Genomic DNA, 27687 nt, shown 5'->3' on the forward strand with positions numbered 1-27687 from the left:
TGCCACGTTTTGTTTATCCATTCATCAGTCAACGGCCAGTTGGGCTGTTCCACCTTTTGGCTACTGTGAATAATGATACTATGAGCACTGCTATACAAATCCAAGCCCCTGCTTTCAATTCTTTTGGCTACAGACACAGAAGTGGAATTGCTGGGTCATATGGTAACTCTATGTTTAATTTTTTGAGGAACCACCATACTGTTTTATACAGCGTGAAGTTTCATCCTAAATAAGGGAAGATCTATTTTTATGGGAAAACGTTTCCACGGTGTGGATTTTTAGTTGATTGCCACTGGAAGCCATCCTTGTTTGAACAGTCTGCCATTATGAGTGACCACAGCATGTTTAAAAGACATGCTAATTAGTGATACATTCTGGATGGCAAAACAAAAAATACTTGAGAGTTGAGCCCCTTTATTTGTTCATGCCACTGTTTACTAATTTATTATGATATTGATTATTATTTTAATCTCATCATTTGTATTTTATAATGTTTTACAGTTTTAAAAGAGTTCAGCATACATTTACAACTTACAAGTTTTTGCACAGTATTAAATAAGCAGGGCAGATGATTTATAGTTCATGGAACTCAGGAAGGCCATGAAAGAGTTGTCCAACCAAGGTAGCAAATCCATTCTACCTATTAAATGTTACATTATATTATACTTTATTTTATACTTAATATTATAAGTTATATTAAGTTATATTTAATATTAAATATGCTCCAAATTTGTATCAATCAATTCAAGACTTAGCTCTCATTATTTTCCCTAGGGTTCCTGGAAGATGTAGTGCATTCTGTAAATGTTTGCAGAAATGAACTGAACAGAGTCAAGTCACTTTTGGATATGGCTTTCAAATGGGCTTCTTATAATAATTTCTGCATTATATTATACTGGACATATGTGTTATTGATGAAGCTGCCAGTGAAGGGAAGCTTACCAAACAGTAGCCTATAATATGGGAATAGAGGTAGGTATTTTTATACACAGCTACTTGCCCCATTTAACATTAACTGCCATGTGAGTTGTATTTAACTCACACTAGTTTTGAGCCCAGGGCCTTGTGAAGCATATGTTACTCACATGCCTCTTTACTTTGGGAGTGGCATGAACTATTTTTCAAGTTGCATGAAACTCATGCACAGAAAACAATAAAAAATAACAAATTTTTCATTAAATTAGAAAAGATTATTTTGTTTTTGAAGTTTTTATTCTATTTTTGTAATAAAACACCACGGCTCCAAGGGAAAAAATTTTTTTCTAGTGTGGCAGCCAGTGTGTTCAAGTTTTCATATTTGTATTCCAAACAGAAGTCTCCTCATAAGATGACAGATTTTCATACATTAGTTGACTAAACATAACTCAGGGAAAGTTCTAAGTAAAGCTAGTGACTAAGAGCCAGAAATTCTAATTCAAATACCCACTTGAAAAAGGAAGACAGAATTTGGATGGAAATTTGGGAGACTACTTACTCCAGGTTCATTAATTCAAGAGCAAACACAAACCATGCCTGTAGAATGAACTGTAATTTAAATTTTTAATTTTGAAGAATATATGGAGAAGAAAATCTCTATGACCTCTTCTAAGAAAACATTATAGCTACCTGACTGAGAGGAAAATCTATCATAAGTATCCTCAGTGTCAAATGACATCCTGAGCTCTCTCCCTCTGATTATAGTTCCAGCAGAAACGTCACAGATGCGCACCTCTTCTGTCTGACCATTCTTCACATCCTGGGGCTCAAGACGGATATTAAGCCCCCACCAGCAGTGTGGTGCTTAGCACAATCAAGTGCACTCCCTGAATGTCTGTGGAGATGAACTGGACAGTCAGGTCACCTTTGGCTATGAGCTTTCTGAATGCTTAAGACTATCTAAGGAAGCATTTTATATGTTGTACCCTAGTCTTTAGTATATTGATCAATAAAGCATATGCTCAACCTATTTCCAAAATTCAGACATCATCTTAAATATTTATACTTCTTGGGCATAGCAGACGACATTTTGGTAAAAACTTTCAACTACCCTGTCTTGCTCATTTTTGTATCTTTGGCGCTTACTACATTTCCCAGCACAGAAAATGCAAGCAAAAAATATATGCTAAAAGAATGAATGTTCAGTTCTAAATGCTGGAAGTGATTGCAGTGCTGGAAAATACTATGATTAAATGAAGACATTTCCTGTGTGCTGGAAGTATTAAAAACACTGCTGTGGTTTGAGTGTGTCCCCCAGAATTCATGTGTTGAAAAGTTGATCCCCAATACAACAGTGCTGGGAGGTAGGGCCTGACAGGAGGTGTTTAGGTCATGGGGGCTGTGCCCTCACGAGTAGATTAATGCCATTTTTACAAGGGCTCATGGGAGTGTGTTCATCCTGGTGTGCCCTTTGCCTTTCCACCTTCCACCATGTGATGACAGGGCAAGACGGTCCTTGCCAAGTGCTAGCACTTTGATCTTGGACTTCTCAGCCCCCAGAACATTGAGCCAATAAATTTCTGTTTGCTATAAATTACCCAGTCTCAGGTATTCTGTCATAGCAGCACAAAATGGACTAAGACAGGTACCATAATGATTCATGTCAATATCGTCTTTTCCCCTATCTTTTGTTAAAATGTCAAACAAATAAACTAATTTGTAGTTTGACATTTATCTATCTTTCCTTGGCTTTCCTTCAAATTTTGGTGCTAAAAATGATAAAAATAAAAACAAAGAAATAAGAAACTAACAGAAAAGAAATAGAAGCAAAAGAAATTGCTCTGGAAAACTTATAAAGTTATTCAGAGTATAGAATTTGGGTCTGCACTCTGGCTTTGCCACTGCTAAGTGGGCAACCTTGGGAAAACTATTTATCTCTCTGAGTGCCAGTTTTCTTATGTATAAAATGGGGATACTTCAGGGAAGACATCTGTAAATTAAATGATAATATATATACAGTGCTTAGTTCCTGACATTAAATAAGTATTCAATGAATGAACGTTGTTATTATCAGCAATTAAATAGTTAAAGTTGATATTTTAGTCTCTTGACCACAACTACTTTAATTAATATAATAATTTTTTTTAAAAAGTCTAGCATGACAAAGTTTTTTGAAATAGAACCTTTTAAATGATTTGAAGAGTGAATACAGGTTTTATTCTTCAACACAGGAGAGAAGAGTTTGGATTCAAGAACTCCAAGCCTTCCCTAGACAGAACTGATAGTTGTGTCTACTACACTCTGACAGACCTCCCTTCATACCTGTGGACAGGTAGTAGCGCTAACATGTCTTATATATCTGCAAGTAGAATACTTATAGGATTTGTGAGTGATAAGATGCAAGGAAGGAAGGAGAATGAGGACCCTAAAATGAACCCCAGTTTCTGGCCTGGGAATCTGGGTGGTGGGGCGGGCAACATCAAGTTCCTTGGCTCATTTTGTTTGGTTACCTTCTTAAGTGAAATGAAGCCTACTTGACCACTACCTTTTATCTTCCATTATGTCCTATTTAAAAAATCTAGCACCTAGTTCATCTCATGTTCAACATAGCTTCCACCATGTTGAAGTAGGCTAACTTTCCTATAACCACCTTCGCTTATTTTTTCATCTTCATTCAATAATTCACCGTGCATTTTCTGAGTGTCTACAGTATACTAGACTCTGAATGTGTTGCTGGGGACACAACAATAAATAAGACATGCTGGCTATTCTGTCCCATACGTAGGAAAAAAGAGGTTTCTGAATATAGGAGACACAATGACCAATTCTGTCTAGAAGCACTGGAAGGCTTCACAGAGGAGGTAACATTTGAGCCGGGTGGGGAATTAAAGGGACAAGAAAGGGGGCCACTTTGGTGGGAGAAAAAGGAGTTCGAATCTGAGTTCTTTCCTGATGGTCGTTATGCCCTTGGAGAAGGAGAAGCCTAAGTAACTTGCTAAAATGAGGTGGGCAGCAGTGGATGAGCAATCTCGACCCAAGTGGTAAAGATTTAAAATAAAAACTGTGAGGGAAGAGAAGGGAACTCTCTAGGGACAAAAACAAGGACCACCGAGCAGTGCAGAAGCAGTTTCTAAAGGTACGTGAAAACCACAGATCTGAAGCGGTGTTTATTGGTGTTACCAATGTCATCGCCTCCAGCAGTCGCAGGCATTCCCAGGGCGAGGGCTCTGAAAAACCAAGGCCTGGGTCATGTATGTGCACACCTAACATTCAGGAGGTTAAATTATAAAAGAAAACAAACTAGGTTCCTTCGTTTCCAACAGAATCCATCAGTGACCTTTAGTACTCAGTGGAACATGGGGTTTGTGCCCGACTCACCATTTTGCACTTTCTCTGCTATCACTTAAGCCAGTGCCTGAGTGGAGAGTGGTTCTGTTCATCGGCTCTTCAGCCCAAAGAAGCTGACTTGGGTCTAAGGCAGAGACGGGCAGGTCAGCTCCAACGCTGACCAGGACAAGTGGAGTGTCCGGGGCGACAATGCACTGATCCTCGAGAGGGAGAGGAGAGGCGGGGGGAGAAGGCGGTGGAGCCACAGGGGGCGGAGGGACCACAGACTTGGATTTGCCTGTGGTCTGCTCCTCAGCCCCAGAGACAGTCTGCTCGGGTGCGAGACCCTCCACTCCGCTCTCCGAAGGCTCTCCCGTAAGGTCGGATGCGCCACAAGCGGTTGTGTCTGAGGACAGGCGAGAAGTCGTTGGCTGCTTGCCAGTTTTTTTCTTGCCCTTTGTAGTCCCCACTGTCCCTGTTTTGCTAGAAACTGTCTCCTTTGAAGCTCTGGGACGAGAGGAGGTGGATGAAGTAGATGGTGAAGCTGATGCTTTGGAGCCACTTGGTTTTTTTGAATGAGAAGAACCAGCTACAATAGAGAGATTCTGCATTAAAAAATCAAAGAATATGTACGATGCTTTTTAAATAAAGTAACCGAGCTATAATTGTCAATGGCATTTAAAATGTTCCCTTTAAAATCTGTTGAACAAATAAATGAGAGAAAATAGGGTGATGATGACAATGGTCTTGTTTTCTGCCTCCAATCTAGGAGGAAGCAAGTGATGCCTATGGCAAAACTCTGAGGGACAAGTGCCCTCTGTTGTCTCCCTCCTCTAGTCTTTACCTAGGCCAGCCAAAGGGAAATCCTCAGCTCCTTGTCCCATGGGTCACCTGAAAAAGCCCCGTATTATCTGAAGAAGGGGTATCATGGTGTGTAGAGGACAGACATCAGTAGCTAGCTGGTGTGGTACACAACTGGGCTCATCATAAATTATACATGTTCTCTGATGTCTCTCTGGGAGTGGAGTGCCAGCCCGCATTCAGAAGCAGCTGGGGTATATATCGCCAGCTCCTTTCTGGGTCAAAAGCACATTCATTCATCCTAGTGCTAAAACAGCAAACTCCAGCCTGGGCGTGGTGGCTCACGCCTGTAATCCCAGCACTTTGGGAGGCCAAGGCAGGAGAGGCCAGGAGTCCAAGACCAGCCTGGGCAGTATAGTGAGACCTCATCTCTACAGAAAAAAAAAAATTAGATGGGCACAGTGTGAGCACCCGTAGTCCCAGCTACTTCAGATGCTGAGGCAGGAAAATCCTGAGTGCAGGAGTTCGAGGCTGCAGTGAGCTATGACTGCTCCATTGCACTCTAGCCTGGGTGACACAGCAAGACCCTGTTTGGGGGGAAAAAAAAAAGAGCAAACTCCAAACCAACTGTTCCCACAGCTCTGGAGAAACTCGCCATGCTGGTCCGTACTTTCATCGGCAGTAGTGATGGGACACAGGGGACACATGCCACGCAGGAAAGACAAGTGCCCTTCAAAATATCAGAAGGCAGGAAAAACTTCCTTTTTACAAAAAATATTACGTGGGTAGCACCTAAATAATTTGAATGGAAAGAATATCATTCTAAGGTCTTCTGACCCCACCTTTGCAAATGTAATCTTCCTTAGGCTTATGTGGTTTACGTTCCAAGAGGATCTTCATCAAAGGATCATCCTGGTATATTTACCTACTTCTGGATAGGGCCACCTTCCACCAAACCATTTTCAGGAAAAAAAGGTTAATTATCCTTTTCTTTATGTCATCTTAGGATATACATTTAAACTCCTATGAGAATATTCTTTTGTTTTGTGATCTTTATGATCTATACATTTCTCCTCATTGCTGCTTCTATTATAATGTTGTATGTTCCTTCTTTTTCATGAGAAGTTGAATTATCTTTCACAGATCTATCAGAAAATATCTTGTTCACACTGTGGAGCCAATCCTCGTCCATACAGATGCTATTGTAACTTACCTCCAGTTATAACTTTATTGAAGTGGAGAGAAGGTTAAGAGATGAAGACAATGAGATGTAAAACGTCATTAATTCTGATATACTAAAGAAGCCAATCTCATGCAGCAACAGAATCCAGCCTTAAAAGGAGTCCCTATGGTTTGGAGTCTTTATTATTTTAGGTATAAGTAATAATTAGAATTCTCCTTCCCCAAATCTGGACCTGTTAATATATCTCTATAGTTAACAACCTTCACTTGCTTACAAGTCAAACTCATTAAGCAAACTCCTTCAAGCTAAGTCCATTCTAAATTTACTTTTCACAACAAAGATAATGAGGATTTCATGCCTAAACATGCTCAATTATTTTCCTTGGTAAGTTAAACAGAATCCCTTCCATATATCACTTCTAATAATTTTTTAAAAGAAAATTCCTTCTTTTCTAACAGAAAAGTTGATAGTAGCCTGGCTTAAGGAAAAAGATATTTTTTTTTCAATGTCTGGAGTGCAAATTCAAGCCACATTATGTTTTTTCTTAAGAATCTTCTAAAATGACAGGACTTTGCTGAAACCAACCATGTTGCCTAAATTACTTTAAATTAAGGCCATGATTTTTTTTAAAAAAAGAAATGCCACCTCTCCACGGTTAAGTACTTTTGTTGTTAGTAGTGTGTAACAATGAGAAAGAATAAATAAGGAAGATTTAACCTTACTTGCCTGGAAAAGCAGTTGAATGTTCTAAACTGATATCTGGTTATCTGGAGGCTTATACTAACTTACTAAAAGAGGAAGAAACTTAACTGATAGCTCTTTTAACAATATAAAACATTGGACTAAAAATCAAGAGCTACATTTAAACTAACTTTTCCAAAAGATCAACATTATTCAAATGAAACCAAGTCAGCATGCAGAGAATTGTGCACAATTACACATGAAATATAAGTAGGATTCTGAAGGAATATTATCCATATTTGATCAAAGAATCCTTGGACGATGGGCTTGTTGGTATACTTCAATGCCACCTCTGTTTCTCTGTGATAGTCCCTGGAATAGCCACATTCTTATTTACACTAACGGTCTGCTGGGCCTCTTATTATACAACGAATAAAATGACTGTACTATTCTCTTAGGAACATCATGAGTCTATTAATAAATCTTCAAGTAAAATATCTGGAAATAACTCAAAATCTCTCATGAAAGCTGTCCCCTGCTCTTGCGTTAATCATCAGCTTTCTTCTGAGAGAAGTAAATGGAGTCCACGCCAAGTTCACAGTGAGCCGATACTACGTGGGGAATGAGGAAGTGGGAAGTGTATGCAAGACAGGATCTTAATCCCCAGCGACAGAGTGATGGTTTGGGGCTCTCTTTAAAAAGTAGATCAGTGCCTTCCTCACTTCGAGCACTGCTCCCAGGGTGTGCAGGCAGTTTGGGAAACACACACAGAACCCACCAAGCATGAATGCTGATAGGTGAGGACAGCTGGTCCCTGAGGAGATGGCCCATGGGCACTGCAGGCGCATCATTCCGAAACATTTCATTTTAGAACTTATTAGAAGAGACCCAGAAGCTAAAGTTCAAAGGCAGGAAGAGAGGGACATCCATTTGCATTCAGAGATCTGTTACACTGTCAACTAAACCACTCTCTGAATTCGAGCATTGTGGGTATAAATTATGAGGGGAAAAAAGATCAACACCAAGGCAAATCCTGGTAGTCAACTAATAGAACATTGCTGCTGATTTTAAGGAAAACAAGATTTGCTATAGCACAGGAGAACTTTTATGCACATGATAATGGGGAAAAGCCACTGGGCTTATGGATTTCGATCAACATCCTTTTAAAAGTTAGATGACATAGTAGCCATCTTTATTCCACTTCACTAGAAGAATGGGAGCTCCACTTTGCATTAAGCATATCTGACTGGAAAGGAAGGCTGGATACATATTGCATGAAGTTACTGTAAATCAGTCAAACATCCGCTGGTGATCTGTGATAGCAATTTGTAACCACACCACACTACATGGCTTGCCTTATGACACACTGAAGTCTCTGGGGAGTGGTGGGGGACTAAGTGGGTAACTTTCAACTAGACTGAAACCGTTCAGACTATGGTAGAAAGTAGGTGGGTGGAGCTGAACCAGTTGAGTGGAGCTTTGTCATTTATCAGAAGGGAAGATAACTATGGATGCTGGAAACTTAAGACACTGACATCCAGCAAATATGCCAAAGATATGTGTCATATTTTTATATGCAAACCTAAGATATTTTGAAAGAAAACCCAAGCCAAAAAGCCACCCATAAACTCAAATAGGCAGGTCAGTCAATGTCTAAATAATGTTCTAGAAGATCACTGTCATTCATCAGGCATGCTACTCCCTGCACCCTTCAACTGGGTCTCATATGCAGATAGTACATACTCAAGATGAAACTAAGGAGGTGAGCTAATCAATGGGTTGACTTTTCTTTGCTAGACAGCAACAAAGGAATCTCCTGGGCATTCTTTGTATCGAAGCTGCATCCTCTGGTATTATGTCCTAATACCCCAAAAGAGCATCACATCTAGAAGAAACAATTAGCCTCATCCCAGAGCCAAGCACGCTAGACTCAACCCCACAGGGCACTGGGGGCATACTCACCAGCCTCTCGGGTTGTGTTTCGGCTTGTTGGCTTGGGTGGAGGGATGGGGGCCTGCTTACCAGGAGCCTTGGTATTTTTTTTAATTGGAGGCACTTCGTCACCTTTGTGGCTGGCCCCAGTCGTGGCCCCTTTTGGAGGCACAGGTGTTTTTTTGGGTTTAGGTTTGGGTTTAGGCTTAGGAGGAGCTGAAGGAGGTAGAGCAGGAGCTGCCGGTGTTTCAGAGTGTTTTTCAGTGTTCTCTATAAATGAGAAAGTGAACAGAGGCAGACTGATACAGACACACACCATATAAAAACTAGGAGCAAGACATATGACAACAGTGATACAAAGCGTAGCTGCTTGGCCCTTGGGACCCCACGTGGAGTTCTGCACCAGAAAGAGCAAAGTTTGGGGTAAAAACAAAGGCTGAAAGACAAACTGGGGTGTACTCTCCAGGTACATTAATCACTGCTTTGATAAAACTGGGTTATGCAAGCTACTTTGATGAAGTTACGTCAAGGATGAGTATAGACGTCCACAGGTCAGGGGCCTTAGGTCCAGCCTTGAATCTGTGGTTACTGGATGATGACGTGGGCATTCACTGCTAAATTTAAATTTAACAAACGTAACAAAGTTGAAGGCCCCCGGAGGGTGGCGGATGAGCACATTCCACCCGGTGCTGTGGGGTGAGGACCGACAGCCACAGCTACCACTGGACTAGCTACCTTCGAGAACTCGAGCCCGATCAATCAGAAAAAGATTTGTGTTCAGTCTTACTGTGGTCAAAAATCAATCTCTTCTAAGCTAAGGGAGACTCTGGAGAATCTTTTACATGAGGTACAACGTGCTGAAGAATGAACCATTTTCTAAAATGTTCTCAAGCTCTCCCCGTACAGTGGCAGCTTCCTATCTACAATAACTTCCTCTGCCCTTCTCAAATGTTGTCACAGCTATAGGTACAGAGGGTACAGAATCCAAAAATTATCTGTGTTTGTTCTGTAATGCAAACACAAATAATGTTTTGAAAAGACAAAAGTTAAAATTCATATAAAAACTCATAGCTAATAACAGGAGCCTCTGCCAAGATTTTGCATAAATGGCAGAAAAAGACTATCAGTCCCCTGCTACTGAAAGAAAGTGGAGATGCTGAAGGTTCATTCATATATTCTCATCCCATTTTTTCTAACAGTGACTGATTGAAAGGAAAATAAACTAAAATATGGTTCTGGTCCAAAGAGCTAAGCAGCACTTCTTTAAAAATGGGCACAATGAAAAACATATGACAGCGTTAAGACAAGACTAAGCCTTCACTGGGTATGTCCTCCCATTAATGAAGCAGCAAGAAATGGTTTTACTATTGGAATATATCACATTTTATTATTATTTCTATTATTTTGTTTCTTACTGAGTGTGAAATATTAAACATCTTTTTTTTTTTTACCACTCCCCCCACCAATCCACACATATATAACCACCATAACAATGACTTAAGTTACTGTAGGCAATCAATAAAACTTTTCTTTAAAAGTTCACCTTTTATCCTGCCTCAGCCATGAAATACCCCACAAGTCGCTGTGGCCCAAATTGACCTTTCCCGCCTCTAAATTCATACGGCCTTATTGTGCAGGCCACATATTCAACATTTATCAGAGGCTACTTTGTACTTTTTGCCTTTCTGTTTATACATCTCATCTCCTCACCTAAGCTGCTTATTATCATATGTAGTGACCCTCCAAACCTGGCTGTTCTGAACCAGCCAAGGCAATCACAAGAGTCAGTTAGTGTTGAGAATGATACAAGTGGATACACACCTAAAACATTTTATTTTAACGTACAAACTACAAATACACATTGACTTAGACATAGGGCCCAAGTCTATTCTTTAAATACGTCTTTGTAGTTTTAGCCCCTAGCATAATACCGAAATGTGTGGAGACCAAGCCCAGTGATACTGTCCATGGTGAGACCAAACTCATCTGCAACACTTGAGATCTTAACCCTCTTTCATACCATAAGCCCACACGTCTTATCTTCTCACTTCACGGCATATCACTGAGGGATATTTTTTCTTTCTGCCTAAGATTTTACATTCTAAAGTTGTACAGCAAAGCATTTGGCTTCTGGGTTTGGGAAGGAGGAGATGGGTGGCTCTGTGACAGTTGGGAAGGACAATCCTTGCTGGGGAGAAGATGGACATACGCACACAAACGTTCTCCTGACTCCTTGGGAAGACGGCCCACACCTCCTCACTCTTCGAACTCTACCACCTACCTGTGAGTGTCTGTCACTCTGGTGATTCCTAAGTTGTGTGTGTTTGTGTGGGGGGTGCATGTGAGTGCACAAATTGTATGTTTTTCTGACCAAATTACAAACTCCTTTTGTCTGAAATTTTATATCCCATCAAACACAATGCTCTCAGCATCCTGTCTATTCATGAATGTCACTGTCCGGCTATTAGTTATTGACACCCAAACCAGTAGAAAACAGACTCTTCACTTCTATCTGGGAGGTAAGGAATTAAGTCAAGTCGTAATTTTTACTATTATCGTATGATCTGAAGGCAGGATATGAGGGTTATCATTTCAAGAAGAGGTTAAGAAGGGCTGCCTATTCATTCTGGCTGGACAAGGACGCCGTGCGTCACAGCAACGCCGTCAGGAAGATAAGCTGTTTCCCAGATGTCCACGTGTGGCTCCTCCGGCCACTTGAAGTGTTGAGTTCAGCAATACTCAGAGCAAGGCCAGGCACCGCGTGCCTTCTTCACCTTGCGTAGCATGGTTTTCTGCCCCACTCCCCTCCTTCACTCGACTACTTCCTTGTCTCCTTTGGGCCTTAGTTTAGAAATGTCTTTCTCTGAGAACCAGCGGTGGCCCCTGCTGCAAGCTCCCCTGGCTCACTGCACTTGGGTCTTGCATGGCACTTGGCATCTCGTACTGCAATTGCCTGTTTGCATGCTGGTCTCCTCATAGGCTGTGATCCGCCTGAGGGCAAAGGCCAGTTTTCATTCACTCCTCTTTTCCTAGGCCCCAGTACAGTCTTACCCACGGTAGACCCTCATTATTCTTTGTGGAACAAATAAGTGTTCATAATTTGTTAATTCACGGAAAACCCTTTACAATAACTCAATAGAAATAATATCAATTTTCAGATTTCTCCTATTTAACACCAAGCTACATTTCACAGAGAGCAGGACATTTTTTCTGCTCTTATATATTTAAGGGCACTTGCTGAGAAACAATAATGGAAGACTAAGTGCCCTGAAGACCTTAAGGAAGAAGTCTCCAGCATTTGCAGAGGAGGCCTAAGACCACTGTATTGACTATAAAGTCAAGTGCCTTCAGGAGCTCCAGAAATACCCGCCTGTCTTGGCTAGAAGCTACCCACAGAGCGAGTGCAAAGGACATCACTTACCAATTGTTTTGCTTTCTTTGACACTGATGTTTCAAATATTAAAGTACTGAGATATTGTCTTATAGAGTGATATAAATCTCTAGGATTTTAAAGGCATGTGATGTGGCTTTGCAAATATAGCCAATTAATAGACAAAACAATGCTCTTGAGTAAGCTGCCTTAATGCAGAAGGAAAGGGAGCACTGTTTCCCCAAATAAAGGGTGAATTAAGATCATGAGATGGTAGGCTTGCATGACAGTGAGCTCACACGACGAGTGAGACCAGAAGAGGAGCAGAGGCAAAACTCAGTCTTAGGTGAGTTTTCAGAATTAAATGTGTCTTTCCAGAAAAATAAACTGTTGACTTATAAATTGTTCATGAGGCATTTCCTATTTAACATAATACACCATAATATTAGTTATGGGTGATATTCATTTCAGTCTCAGGAAGTGGTTTCATACCCATTTCTTCTCATTATCAGGGTGGCTCTGGCGTGTGCACTGTCCGCATAGTGGGAGGGGGCTGCGTGGCCTCATGAGTGGCATCGCAGCCCTTCCGGCACGCCCGTCGCCTTAGGTACTGCCTAGCCAAGCAAGGGGTTCTCTTGGAACTTATCTGACCAGAGAGAACTGAATGTACCAATTCTAAGTAAAGAATAAGAAAAGAAAAACGCCTCAGCTATTCACAGACTTAGAAGGTCTGCCATCTTCTTTCTAGAACATCAAGGCCTGCTGGTGAATTCACATAAAACTGTCAGCAACTTTTATTATGTTGATAAGGGAAACACTTGCTTTGAAGTCTGGCCAGTCCAGTGACTGACACCCCACGTGGACGAGGCGAGCGCCAGAAGTGGCGCTGTTACGTGATGAAGGATGTGATTCTGGAACGTGAAGTCTGCACCAGGGACAAACCACAGATGGATTTGAAATTTAACAGTTTGGTGAGACAGGACAGTAAGACTTAAAAACAAACAAAAACCAAAAAATGTCACTACTTACATTAATACTTTCAACTAAATCCCTTTCAAATGTATTTAAGTCTACTTTCTCTGTATGTTCCAGGAACATTATCGTTACAATTTGTTAATTTCTCATAATTGGTGTTCATAAGCTTAACTAGTTTTTTCAATGAGACAAGGCTAAGTAAAGCTCCATGAAATAAAGCAAAATAATGAATTTTCAACAGATTATTAACATAAGCTTCTAAAACTTGTTTTTCAAGCTAAAGGAGTAGGTGAGTTAGATGAACAGATGTTTAATTTTATTTAATGTTTTTGAGACAGGGTCTCTTGCTCTGTTGCCTGGGCAAGAGTGCAGTGGCCTCATCATAGCTCAGAGCAACCTCAAATTCTCGGGCTCAAGCAATCCTCCTGCCTCGGCTAGGATTATAGGTGTGAGCCATCACACTTGGCCCCTAAAACTTTTAAAGATGAATTTATATGCAAATAATAAATGGTTATAGACTTCCAGAGAAGATGATTTTAAGTTACAGCTGTGTGCTTAATAGGGCCATCAAATACTCTTTTGTTCCCTTTGTTTTTGGAGAATTGAGGTGAAGAGAGGAAGAGAAGTTCCTAAGCCCTCTCAAAATGCCTGCAGAACTCAAACTAGGTTTGACAAAATTTGGCCATCTGACTCAGAGGCAGGCATTATAAAACAGGAAATAGGCTATTTTCCGAGGATTCCCTTCTATGCTACATGGAGTCATCTAAGATCTCCCAACAAAATCTTTCCTAATGGGAGTTTCAGTTCAGGTTTGCATAAATTTGAGGCCCTGAGGTTCCTCCTGCATATTATAGCATTGGTATTGAGATGTAATCAATCCATGACCAAAAATTCATGAAGGTTCTGGGGGTCCCTGATAGACATGTATTTTTGCGGGTATCTCACTCTACCACAGCATATTCACTTTAGAAACCAAAGTCTCTAAAGAAGCCTTCAGGGAATCGCAAAATTGCCTCTGGCACATTTTGAAATAGCCAATTGCACAGGCAAATCCCTCGGAGCAGGGACTGTGACAATCAGACAACAAACAGAGCAACCAAAGTCCTGGCGTCTCTGGGAACTATTCCTGGGTCTCTCTCAGAAATGTCTAGAACCTACGATATTGGGAATGCAGATGTCGCATGCCAAGTTCCCACTGCTGGAGAGAAAGTGTTGGGCTGAAAGAGCCACGTGGGGTTTGATATTCCTCCATGCTGAGCTGCCCACAGGGGCCAGCTGTAACCAGCAGAGAAAGATGTTCAGATTTCTCACTTTTTTTTTAAGATCCTGAGAAAAAGCTCTTAAGAAAAGCATAGTATTCTCAAACATCTCTAACGATTAAAGAGGCTACTCCTTCAGATTATTACCTTTAGTTAACCCTCTTTAATAATAAAAAAATCAATAGTATGGTTAAAAAATGCATCTACCTGAGAAAATCATCCCATTTCTCTTCACTAGTTATCATTTCTCTCTTCTTTGTATTTATAAACCTTCTCTCAGCAGAATTTGCTGGTTTTAGAGTCCCTGTTTGGAGCCCAAGACCTGGTTCTAGACATTGAGCTGTACTAAAGTAAATAATACAGGTTCTCTTTTATTTTACCTTTCTTATCTTCTGCCTTTTCCTCCAGAGGTGGTGTTTTTTCAGAAACAGAGCCATTACCTTCTTCAGACTTTACTATATTTTCCTCTCGGGTAGATTCCTCTCCGATGGGTATCATGTGCCCGTTTGAATTTTCAAAGTTAACTGTTACATCTCCATCTAAAAGGGGAAAGAAACACCTAGATGTCTAACTTGACGGCTTTCTTAAAAACAAGTTTTCCAGTTACTAGGATGGTAGGATTTGGGTTCACGTTTCAGTGCCTGGGAACCCAATACATCTGCACTGTTTCCCCAAATAATTTATTCAAAACAAAAGAGCTAGAAAGTCCTTAGCGTTGGGGGAAAGCAGCTATGGAAGGAATATCCGTGTGCCATCTCGAGACAGTAGGAATGATTATCCTAATTATACAATCCCAGGGCAGCAGAGTCCTTCTGTTCCAGTGCTTAGGTTTGGGTGAAGTCAATACTTAAGTGTTTCTTTTTTATTCAGAAACGGAATGGTGAAAGGAATAATCTGGAAAATGGAATAAACATTTTAACAGCACCAAAAACACAAGGTGAATGCAATACACAAATAACATGAAATGTAATTACATGTACAAACAATTGATGGGAGAATATGAGAATTTCTAAGTACCACTGTTTTTAGAGTATATTATATATAAGGTTGCTAACTTCACACAATAATATAACTGTTAGTCTATATCCAAGGAAAACATGGTAGCAAAGCTAATTTTATTTTTGTTTTCTTATTTATAGAAAGATTAAAATGCACTCAGGTAATTATTATATATAACTAATTGAAAAGTTAAGTAGGCCTAATAATAATTGAAAAAAAAACAAAGAAAAGAGTAATCACAGAGAAATTTTAAAACATCAGTTGAAAATAAAATTTTGAATAATTATCTAATTCATAAATAACTAGTTTTAACCTCCAAACTTTCATAATTCCCAGGGATTTCTAAGGTGAAAGAGATTTTCTAGAAACGTTTAATTCAGTGATGCTTGAAAAGATTAACCCTACTTCATACCTGGAAAAATTGAAGAGGCTTTGCTACCATTGTAAAATAAAAATAAGTGAATTGAAATTTTGACTTAGCAAAGTTGAAGAAATGCATGATAAGAGCTATTTCTATGGAATTTTTGATTAATATTATTTTGGTAATCATAAAACAGAGACCATTTCCCAAATTTTCATTAAATATGATTGAACTGCTGTGGCTTGGCAATAAAACCTATTCACCTTCTTGACAAAAACAGGCACGACATGTATATAAGTAAAACACACGTCATGGAATTCCTCATGCTCAGATTGAACAAGCAATTGTTGCTTAGTCATATAACTCCCAAGCACCTATAATCTGAGTCCTTATGGAAAGCTAAAATAGACAATAATTTAAGCCATGCCGTTGCAAGTGAATATTAACTATGTCAGTAAAATTAAGGTATGAATTTTTTAAAGAATATATCTCAAACCAAAAAGAACCCAAAAGATTCTTAATTCCTATTATTGGATCCCAAGAAATTAGCTGTAAAAAAGGGAGGGGAGGACACAATGTGTCCAGATAAAATAAAAATGAAGAAAGAATGGAAAATTCCAAACAAAATGGAAAACCACTTTTTTATGTAAAAGTCCTCGGATTTTAGGTAACTCAAATATAAATTTATCTTTGTTTTCTTTGACTTTAGTTAGTAATAAAAATATGTTAAAGTCATGTTAATGATAATTTAATTCAATTTTAAGCATTATTATAATTCTTCAGTAAATTAAATAACAGATTTTTAAAATTTAGAACAAAATGGCTAGAGAGAACATTAAATAGTTGTGACACAAGAAGCAACTGGATTATCGTATGACAGAGAAAAATAGTCAAGAATGTGGAAAGAAACTCACTTTGAGGTATGAAATAAAGCTAGTGCATACGAAAACAACTGTAGAAAAGGAGACATCTTTGTGACAAATACAGAATTCAAAAATAAAATAGAGAAGAATTAAAGTTATTAACTAGTTGGTGCATGTATTGAAAAGGTTTCCTAGTACTGTGGGCTAAGAAATTTGTTTTAGAATTAAAGTAAGTTGAATTCTTGATATAGTGTACATATGTCAGTAAAATACAAGCACAGCAAAAAAAGGCAAGAAAAGATGCTGAGCTAGACGACAGGTGACAATGAGAGGCCAGGTCGACAAGTCTCATGGGAGCATTTGTATGCAAAGGAAAGAGAAAACTCAGAAAATATTAATAGTTGTAAGCTTAAAGTAAAATGAGAAATAAAGCACAATCAGAAACAAGTGGTTAAATCAGGAGCATGAGTGTTTGAAGGACTTTACCTCTTTCTGGTAAACAGGTGTACTGGAGATATAGTTAAAGGAGGAACAGATATGTGGAGAAAATCATGTACGAGCGAAAGGTGAGTGACTCATTAGAAGTTTGTAAGTAAGCAGCAGGAGAAAAAGGCAAAAAACACCTCTACGCCCGTCATGTGAAAGCGAAGGGAAAATGTGGAAGGGAAGAAGCAGAGGTAAAAAGGAACTTTGGACTAGACCATGGACTTCTCAGGAGATAAAACAAATTGCTGAAATTTTAGATTGAAAGTGTGTCTTGGTGTGAAAAAGAGAATCTGAAAGGAGTAATAATAAAAGCTGGTGTGCAGGTATGGGCCAGGAAGGGATGAGGTCAAACCCAGGGTAGCTGGAGGGATTTAAAGTCTATCTGGCTCACTGAATAAAGGGCTTGATTGACAGGCACTGTTAAGAGTGAGGCAAGGTTGGAAAGATCAAGGCAAAGAATGAACCTTCATTGGCAGAAGAGAGGAGGCTGTCACCAAGAACAGTAGCTTCCAGTCTCCCAGACTGAAATTCTCAAGATAGTCATTTCTGGGAAAGTGACAGAAAACTATTTTCTCCAGCCCTCAGCTGCAAAGGAGAAGGACTCCATTTATACTAGGTATTCCCAGGAACTTTCGACCGTTAGGTAATTTCTATAGTTTTATACAGGAACCATGCAAAAGGTGGAAAGTGAATCTCAGTAGTTTATGACTTCCCAAACATTAAAACTATTACATTATTATGTTTAGGTCAAAATTTTTTTTTTTAATGTTTAAAAACTTTTAATGTTCAGCTGCAAAAGTTAAATAAGAAGGTCAAATAGAGTCAGATATCTGAGAAATAAGTATATGTTGGCCGAAGAAATTGTAGTCTATGATGCAAATAGTTTAACAGATTATGCAGAATAAAAACCAAGCAATGCTCAGTATTTCTTTATATTGACCATTGCTACTTGATTTTAGAAAAAGTAAACTCGGCCAGGCGTAGTGGCTCATGCCTGTAATCCTAGCACTGTCGGAGGCTGAGGTGGGAGGATCACTCAAGGTCAAGAGTTCGAGACCAGCCTGAGCAAGAGCGAGACCCTGTCTCTACTAAAAATAGAAAGAAATTATCTGGACAACTAAAAATATATATAGAAAAAATTAGCAGGGCATGGTGGCACGTGCCTATAGTCCCAGTTACCTGGGAGGCTGAGGCAGGAGGATTGCTTGAGCCCAGGAGTTTGAGGTTGCTGTGAGCTAGGCTGACGCCATGGCACTCTAGCCCGGGCAACAGAGCCAGGCTGTGTCTCAAAAAAAAAAAAAAAGTAAACTCTTTTCTACCTACAAATTTTAATTAGGAAAAATATGGGCCTTTAATCTCTATCTTTAAATCTATTAACAGTTTTAATAGTAAATCTTTCTACTTTTTTCTTTCTTTACAATATTTCCAAATAAAAGATGCCAAATGAATGCATTGGCCCACTCCATAAAGCTGATGGTTTGGTGTTCAGCATTCAGCAGGTATGTAATTTCTCTACTGCCTCCAGAGAGATTGGACGGAGACGAATTTTGATACTGCACGCCTACCTTTAAGTTTTAAAAAGTTAGCGATGTGCATTTTTTTTATTGTTAAAAGTCCCAGACAGGAAATAGCTTCAAGGTAATAGAAAATTAGGGAAGGCATAAAGTTCATTTGTAAAGTAGTGTGAGAAAAGTTTGACATGTAAGAAACTGAAATAAAATACCTAAAATTGTGAGGGGTCAAGAAAAATGAGCCTTAGAATTCCTTATTTTCTTTGAAGCGGGAGTAAAACAGTAAAGCATTTCTCAGCTCCACTTCTGGAATTATTCGGATACTGGAAAAAGTGTGTCATTTCGATTTATAAATAGTAAATGCCCAAAAATGTTAAGTTCTTTGCAGGGAACATATATCATAAAAAGAGAAAGTACTATTATTTCATTTCCAAATTAATAGTATCTTATTCGTTCTCATAAAAGTAATAATAATACTTGATCCCAGTAAATGTCTGAAGGGCGTAGGCATGAGATAAATCAACAATGTTATAACAAAATGTCTTTTAGTTTTAATAGTAGTGGGAGCAATAAAAATCATTTGCAATTATTTATTTGGAAAAATAACCAACGTTGATATTTTCTTTTGAGGGTCAATCTCAGTTTCTATCTAATCCTTGCCTTTTCTGAGCAAGATTCTTCCTTGAGAAGATAGAGAAAAAAGGAAAGAAGATTAAAGGTAGGAAAAAAAAAACTCAGAAATAATCATTGTTAGTGAAAAGGTGAGAGGCAACTAGATTCAGAGAAATGAAAAGAGATCAATATTGGAAAAATGAAAGAATGCAGAAAGCAGATTAATTTAATTTGGCCTTTCAGGCCTTACTGATTGTACATCTGAGGCAAGTCTGCTATCTCTCTTCTCTCTTTTCTTTTGATGGTAGTCTTAAGAAACGAATACGGCACAGACCAAGCTAAAACTGTGCATTTACTCAAACGATTGAGTTTGATGTGAAGAGAAAGAGTGAGGCTCAAGAACAGAGAAGAGAAGGAGTCATATAAGCATTTGTATCTCATCTGAATCACTAGCCACAGATGTACCTTTGTAGTGTCTGGGGTTTAGATAAGTAACATAGGGTGACAGATTCACCAGAAAAGCCACTGGATTTTTCTTCTGTAATACCCAGAATTCCCTGCAGCCCACAAAGGCATCGAGAATGAAAGCGAGGTTCTCGCAGTACGTTACTCACTGCTTCATCTGACAGAGACCACGATCATTTTAAATTTCAAAAGAAAATAAAAGAAAGGCCAAAGAATGAAGGATCAAATTATTTTAAATGTATGATTAATTTCCTCACCTTGATCAGGCAATTCCTTAAGAACTCCCCTTCTTATCAGCTCCTCTCTACTTTGTCTTGTGGATATCTTCCTTTCTAATACTTTTAAAAAGAACAAGCACAAGTAAGAATCGAGTCATTGCTTAAAATAATTATGAAAAACATTCCAAGTAGAGTTGAGCGTATTCATTCCATTCACACGGGGGCTCAAACCCCAGGGTTTTCCAGTTGCCTAGAAAAATATCATTGGAGTCGAATCAACATAGCAAAGACAAGGGCAAATGCTTCCAGCCTGTGCTTCAGCCCAGCCACTGCCCCTGGTCTTCCCAATGGTAATCTTTGGCTAGGAATCCAGACATATTCTTCCACACCAACTATAGGTCACTTCTCACTTTGAAATATTTTTATCTTTGGCAATGATGCATTCTAAAGCATGTGACTCTATGGATATGCAATGTATGCTTACATTACATGTCATACTCACAAATTCAAGAGGGTTCTGGTATATCCACTGAAAAACCCATCTTAGGAGAATGGAGAAAGAAGTTAAGAATGGACAATTTTCACAGGCATGTAAAGAGATGACAATCCCAACACTGATTCTTCCCTCTTCTGAAAGAAATTTAAATTCCTAGTACAACTTCAGAATGGGTCTTAAAAGCTCAGGAGCGAGGCCTCTGTAGTATTCATCTTGTATGTGCATGTTAGGGTTCCTGAACCCTACATGTCTATGCAACCACTAGCTCCATTCCTCACTTTCAGGGGCCAAGAAGGTGTGTAAAATTAACACGTGGGCTTGTCATCTACTAATACTTTGAGTCAACATTTAGCAAAGTGTGTTCTGCAGAACTCTATTCTCTCCAAACGCTCTGTTCAAAAAAGTACCTTGACACAGCAGAGAAGGGCCGGATAAGGGGTCCAGGGAACCCTGAGGAGAAGCAAAGGTGCGCTGGTGGACGAGGGGCAGCCACAGTCCCACTCGATTTCTGACCCGCCCTAAGATTCCTACTCCTGGCCTTATAATCTGAAAATCCTGGAGCTACTTTTCAACTACACTAAACCCAAACTAAAGCCGTTACCCCAAGCCATGCCCTGACACACGCGAAGGGAGCTGGTGACAACACTAAGAACATGTTTTCTCAATGTTCCAGGTGGCCTGCAGCAAGGACACTGACAGGAGACGGGGGAGGCAGGGTGTGCCTTGGGCGACCAGTTTCGTAATAAGCGCATGAAAGTCTTAGAAAAGTGTTTACTAATGACAAGAGCCCTTGAATGGCAACACTTAGTCTCTCTTGAAGAAACTGGATTTTTTCTCCTTCTGATAACTAGAAATTGTATATTCCATTTTTAATCCTGGTTGTTAGAAACGTCAGGGTAAAACTTGACATTAACACAGATTTCATATGACAATTCATGAGTAGAATCTCTTGTTTCCTCTCCCTCTGCAACCTGACTTGATTTATATTTTATGTATAGTATATACGCTCTTTGTTGTAAGTTTTCTCAAACATTTTTTAGACAGAATTAGAATATAAACAAACAAGAAAATGAATGAGGTAACGAATGAATGAATGAATGGTCAAAAGAATGCCCACGAACATCTTATGGTTTTAAATAGAGACATATGCAGAAGCCTCTCCTCCCTTCCATGAGAGCAGCAGTCCCCAACCCCTTTGGCACCAGCGACCGGTTTCATGGAAGACAATTTTTCCATAGACCAGGGGGTGGAGTGGTGGATGTTTGTGTGGGCGGGTGCGGAGCTCAGGCGGTGATGCCTGCCATGGACCAGTACCAGGCTGAGGCCCAGGGGTTGGGGACCACAGCATTAGATGACTCACCCACCCCTCTCCCTGTCCCTTCCAAAACAAGTATCAACAGCTTACTTAAAGGTTAGTGATTTCAATGGACAAAGTTAATCTGGCGTGGGGTCAATGAGTTCTTTCAGGGCAGTTCTTTTTGTAGAATGAGTGTAGTTATTTAAACACAGTTTCAATTTGTTCAGACTCTTGCTGAAGAGGAGAGAACCCTTATCAGCACAGGAAGCCAAATAACAACACCCACACTGACAGGTGGAACATTGCTGAGATTTTGCAGGTGGTTTAGAAGGACTCTGACCACTGCTGCCTCCCAGGGATTGTACAAACCCGTTAATGCATGACAGGGCCCTGAGGGGTAGCAGGACTGCAGACCTCTCGCAACAGTTGTCCTGGCCTCCATTCCTGGGGACAGGCCCCGAGATTCACGGCTGTTCTGCCCTAAGCTTGAGGATGGAGATGGCACCTGTCAGAGCAAGTGCGGCTGGTCCCAGGGATCAGGCCACATTCTGGCAAACCAAATGCACTGCCAATTCAGAATGCAACCGTTGTGGCTGGCTTTCTTATCTTCATCCACCCTTTGCTCATATGAAACAGAACTTTTTATTGTTTGCCGCTTCTGAAAAGTTTTCTAAAACACAAAGTGGTTGTCAGGAGTCCTGGATTCTAGTCCCAGAACTCCTACAACTAGTTGGGTGACCTTAGCCAGTCACTTCAATCCATTATCTGCAAAATAAGGGACAAGATTCAATGATCACTAAGGACAACTAGTTCAGCTCAAATGTGGTGTGATCCTGTATCATTAATCAAGTCCATTCTGTAATCTCTGCTTTGGGGAACTTTAAAAACTTTCATTCTTGCACTAAAAAATCATCCGAGAGCCTGGAATACACTCCCTTTTTTGGTTTCTGCCTTTCCATTATGGATCTCAAAGGATTCTTTAGTTTTAGTTTTGAGTCTTCTGTTGCTTTAATTCTAACTTAATCTCGGCTAAAAATTCCTCCTCTTTCTTCCTTGTAAACTAAAAATTCCTCTTCTTTCTTCCTTGTAAATTCTAGAGCTTTGAAGCAGCAGCGTCGGCTTCCTGCCAAGAATCAAAACCAACAGCTTTGTTCTTTCGCTCTACCTGCTATAAACAGGCCCTGATAGGAAAATGCTGTTGGCTATTTGTTTGGTCTTCGGCTGAGTGCATTTTTAACACACAATGCGGATACCTGTGTACAGCGCCAACGAGAACAAGCTGCAGGCGACGGAGCATGGAAGGTATGTTGCTGGGCACAAAATTCCAACCACCGTTCTGACAGAAGTACAAGTATCTCATTCTTCACCTTTTAAAATATTTGCCTCGTGTTTATATAGCGTCTGTATGTTTGCAGAGCACATTCACCGGACACTTTTTCATGGGCTCAGAGGGGTTTTGCATTGGAATGAATCTGAGAGGTCATTCTAGTCCAGCGCGCTGCGCAAAGCAGGAGCCGTCTCAGAACATTCCTGGGATGTGCTTGAGCACCTGCTTCAAAACATTCAGAGGCAGGAGCTCACTTCGTGGCATGATTTGGTTACTGATCGCCCTCATTTTTAGGAAGGCATTCCTTAGACAGGGTCAATATTGCACTCCCTGTGACTTCTGCACATTCATCCTACCCAAGCTCTCCGTGGCTCTAGAGTACGGCATTGTGAGCAGAAGACGGCAGGAGTCAGCTCTGTGTGTTCACTGAGAGCAAAGCGAGTTACTGAAGCCTCCTAGAATCTGACCCCAACCATCCCACCAGCTGCTCTTTGACTTTGAAGCTCACACCAACCTGTGCAACAGCATAATGCTGGGGCCTCTCCCGCAGCTAGAGCACAACCATAGTGCCAGCAAAGGGCTACTGAAGCACAGATCGCTGGACGGAGTAGCTAAGTCTCCATGAAAAGTCTTGTCACCAGTTGAGTAAAATAAATAATGGCTCATGGCTACTCACATTTATCCCAGTTGAAAAGACACAAGTGACTTTTATACCAAAATCAAGCAAAAACACGATTTCTGTTTGACTCTCTGCACTGAGTGAGTCAATGTTTTGACAGTTCAATCCTGATTAGAACAGCACCTGTTCAACTTTGCCCTAGGAAGTAAAGGAAGCAGTGGACACCACTTTCCTGAGTTCACACTTACCCTCTGGTGATCTTCCAAAGATTTCCAATGGTTGCCCATCTCACTTGGAATAACATCTCAACTCTAACACGCCGTAACCTTAGGCTGTCCCGTCTCCCACCTGCCTGTCTCGTAACCACTCCCCCCTGGCTCCCCCAGCTCCAGCCCCTCGGGGTCCTAGGGCTTCCCACCTAAGGCACCTTGCACGGTGGCCTCTGTCCTTTCCAGGAGGCCATTTCCCCGTCTACCTACTTGTCTCGCTCCATCATGTCCTACAAGCCTCTGCTCAAAGGTCACCTCACTAGAAACCCCTTCCCTGCCCACCTGATGTACAATGGCTCGTTCCCCTTCCCCACTTTACCCATCTTCATTCCCTGAAAAATAATAAGCAGTCATCGCCTCCTAACATGCATACGTGTAAAATCTTAATGAGGACCAAAATTCTGCTCTGCTTACTCCTGTGTCCCGAAAGGTGACTTGCAGGCTGTTGGCACTTATAAAAAAAAGTGTTTTTGTTGAATAAATGAATAAAAGAAAATAGGCTAATAATGATAACGGTCTTGTTTTCTGTCCCTTCTCAGCCTCCAATTTGGGAGAAACCAAGTGAGGCTTGTGGCAAAACCCTAAGGAACAAGAGTCTCCTGTCTTCTCCCTCCTTAACTCTTTGGCTGGGCCAGTCAAAGGGAAAATTCTCAGCTTTCTGTCGTATGGATCATCTGAAAAAGTCTCTGTATGCACCGAAGAAGGGAGCCCATAGTGTGTAGAGGACAAACACCAGCAACTAGCAGGGTGTAGCACAGGACTGGGCTCCTCATAAATTATAAATGATTTATGATGTCCTTCTGGGCAGGGAGAGGCAGTCGTGGAGCCTGCCTCCAGGAAATATGCCACCAGGTTTTTTTCTGTGGATACTTGGCCAGGATTTCATACTACTCTGGAAGTATCTGAGAGAGTAAATCTTGTAGTCAACAAGTCACTTGTGTTTTCGTTTGGCGAGGAAAGAGAGTCCTAATTCTCAATTCTAACACCGTTTAATGACTGGACAAAATAGCAGAGCAAATAGAAGACTATTAAATAAGCGTGCCATGTTATCTTCTTGGTTCTCAGTACTGAATGGCCTCCCTGTAACACTGTGACAGAAACACAGAAAACTGCTTGTTTTGTGCTGAAAGTGTTCCATAAGAGCCTGGCTTGGCTTTACCCCTCTTCAATAGCAGTCAATTCAGAAAACAGAATGTCAGAAAACGGTCTCCTCTTTAAAAGACCCTTCACTAAGGCAGAACTAAATCATTTAAAGAAATAACCACCCCAATGCCACCCAACAGGACATTTGCAAAAAACCTTCCAAAACATCTCAAGAATGTACGGCAAAGAACTGAAGCCAATATCCCCACCTAAAAACACTCAGGGGTCTGGCCGTTTTCTTGTTTATCCGATCACGGCACTCCCCTACTCAAAAGTCCTACAGACGGCAGAACAAGTTGAACTTGGAACAGCAGCCAAGCTTTACAACCAGTCCCAACTAACCATGCTTCCCGTCACTTTTTTCCACCTCCTTTTTACAGGCCTAATGTTTAAGTCAAACTTTACTTCTTGCCTTTTCCTAAACATCTCCTGCATCTCTTAGGCGCCGTTCCTTCATTTACTGTTTCCGTATTGCTTTCTGGTGAAATCCGCCCTAGAATTTTAAGTCCTCTTTAAACAGCGCCCCCTGCATGGAGATTTCACCATTCTGACTCGCTAAAGCCTTCTCTGTGCTCCAAAAACACTTTTAAGTTACTTCCCTGTGCCTCAGCTTCCTTATTTGCAAAATGGAGTAATAGCTGCTACCTTTCTGGTTCTTTTGGAGAGTAAATGAGTTAAACTAAGTAAAGTGCTTAGAGCAGTACCTGGAAACTAGAAAGCTATTCAATAAATATTAGCTATCACTATTATTTCTGTTATTACTATTAATGAACAACTTACTATGTTTATGTTGTTCATTACTAAATTCCCGTGTACATAGTTGTATATTCACACAACTCTAGTCTAAGCCCTATAAGGGATAGCTTATCATTTCGCCCCCATGATGCTAAAAAAACATTGCGCAGAGTAGATATTTGGGACCTAAATGTCTTTGTGGGGGGAGGGAGGGAAAGCATGTCCAGGAAACAACCCTCTTGATTTTTTTCCTTTGGGAAACTACCTTCCTCCTTTCCTAATCCATGCCATTTGTCTCAGGTTAACCCCACTCCTGGTCTTAGGCTCTGGGCTCCAAGGCTTATCCAATCAGAGTCCAGTATCTTCTTGGCACTGGCGATCGATTCAGAGAGGGACACATGCCCAACCTGTGCCAATTAGATGCAAGCGCAAGAATTTTATTGGAACAAAAAGAAAACAAGGCTTTCTCTTTCTTCTGGAGCTGTTAAAACTAGATGAATATAAGTCTAGAATTGCTAGTGGCCTCCACAAGAGAAGAGCTTAAGTTAACAACAACAAGAAGAACATAAACTCAAAAGAGAGACAGATTCCTAATCACAGCTTTTAAGCACCTGGATCCAGCCATGCCTGAAGGCTGTCTGCCCCTGGGCTTTTCAGTTACATGAGTCAATAAATTCTCTGTTTGATTAAGCCTGTTATGATTCATCAGCAGTGAAGACCCTGACTAATCGAAAAGGTGTCAAATGAATGTTTTTGAATTGAAGTTTCTTCCAGCAGAAACCAAAGATTCTCTCGGTTGTCAGGGTAGAAATACAAAAGGAGAACTATCTAGACCCTCTTTTACTCCTTCAAGAGTTTGAAACTTGGCCAGGCCTTAAGAAAGAGGAAGATGAAAATATCTATGTTCCTTCCTCCTCTTGGGAAATTAGTGTCACAATTTCCCCCAGAAATCCGATAGTAATCATCTATTTATTTGGTGCTTACAGAACATTTTCCCATTTATTTTCTCATCAATCCCCCCAGCAGTCCTGAACGATAGGTTAAGTAGTTATTTTTATTTCCCTCATACAGAAAAGGATGAGACTTAGAGACGCTAAAAATATTTTGCAGTCAAACAGCTAGAATCTGGTTGAACCCAGTACATTCTTGTAGTTCAAATTATAAAAGGATACAGTACAAGTTCTCACTCTTACTCTGCCTGCCCCCTGTTCAAACTGATCCCCAGCCTTACTCCATAAGCAATTAGCCAGTTTATTAGTGTCTTGTGTATTCTTCCAGACTTTCTTGAAGAATACACAAAGTATTTATTTTAATTTTCCCCCTTTTTACACAAAAGGTATAATATTTTATAAACTTGTTCAGCATCATGCTTTTTCATAGAAGAACTATATGCAATACTTCCAAAATTTCACGTGGTAGGGGCGACAGAAAAGGGTGAGGTCAGAGGAGGGAAGAGGTGATTGTCTTTGACCTGTGTAAACAGCAGAAAGCAAATCACTGCTGTTGCCAGAGGAGGCAAGCTGGGAATGGCCATGGTGGATCAACCCAAGGGGACCTGTAGTTCTTATTCCCCAGGGATAAAGGTTCAAGACTCGAACAATGAGCAAGTCCTAGATCCCAGATGGGCCAGGAAGTACAAGTAATCTTAGGAGAATAATTAGAAGCCAAGATCTGTGTGCTACGTGAAACACTCCCCGACCTTCCTCCCTCCACTCTGACTCTTGCAAACTCATGAGAAACACAAATGCCTACGACAGGTGCTTTTGGATTCATCCATTTCAATGAAAAGCTAGTGTGTTTCCATTTCTTGTTTCTTTACAGTAAAAGATAGTAAACCTAAGAC

General features: G+C 40.4%; 1 protein-coding gene across 2 annotated transcripts in view; it reads right to left on the reverse strand.

Annotated features, from left to right (window-relative positions):
* The window catches only part of PHACTR2 (phosphatase and actin regulator 2), a 243222-nt gene that overhangs the window by 49220 nt on the left and 166315 nt on the right, over nt 1-27687 (reverse strand). Inside the window, exons 3-6 of one of the 2 annotated variants that reach the window (XM_012655529.1) lie at nt 19998-20078; nt 14824-14982; nt 8870-9109; nt 4294-4831 (exon numbers count right to left, since the gene is read on the reverse strand). In XM_012655529.1, the coding sequence (XP_012510983.1) occupies nt 4294-4831; nt 8870-9109; nt 14824-14982; nt 19998-20078 (1018 nt within the window). The remainder of the gene's footprint in view (nt 1-4293; nt 4832-8869; nt 9110-14823; nt 14983-19997; nt 20079-27687) is intronic. The other variant, XM_012655530.1, reaches the window with a different exon arrangement.

Source organism: Propithecus coquereli, unplaced genomic scaffold, assembly GCF_000956105.1.
Source record: "Propithecus coquereli isolate 6110/MARCELLA unplaced genomic scaffold, Pcoq_1.0 Scaffold48, whole genome shotgun sequence".
NCBI lineage: Eukaryota > Metazoa > Chordata > Mammalia > Primates > Indriidae > Propithecus > Propithecus coquereli.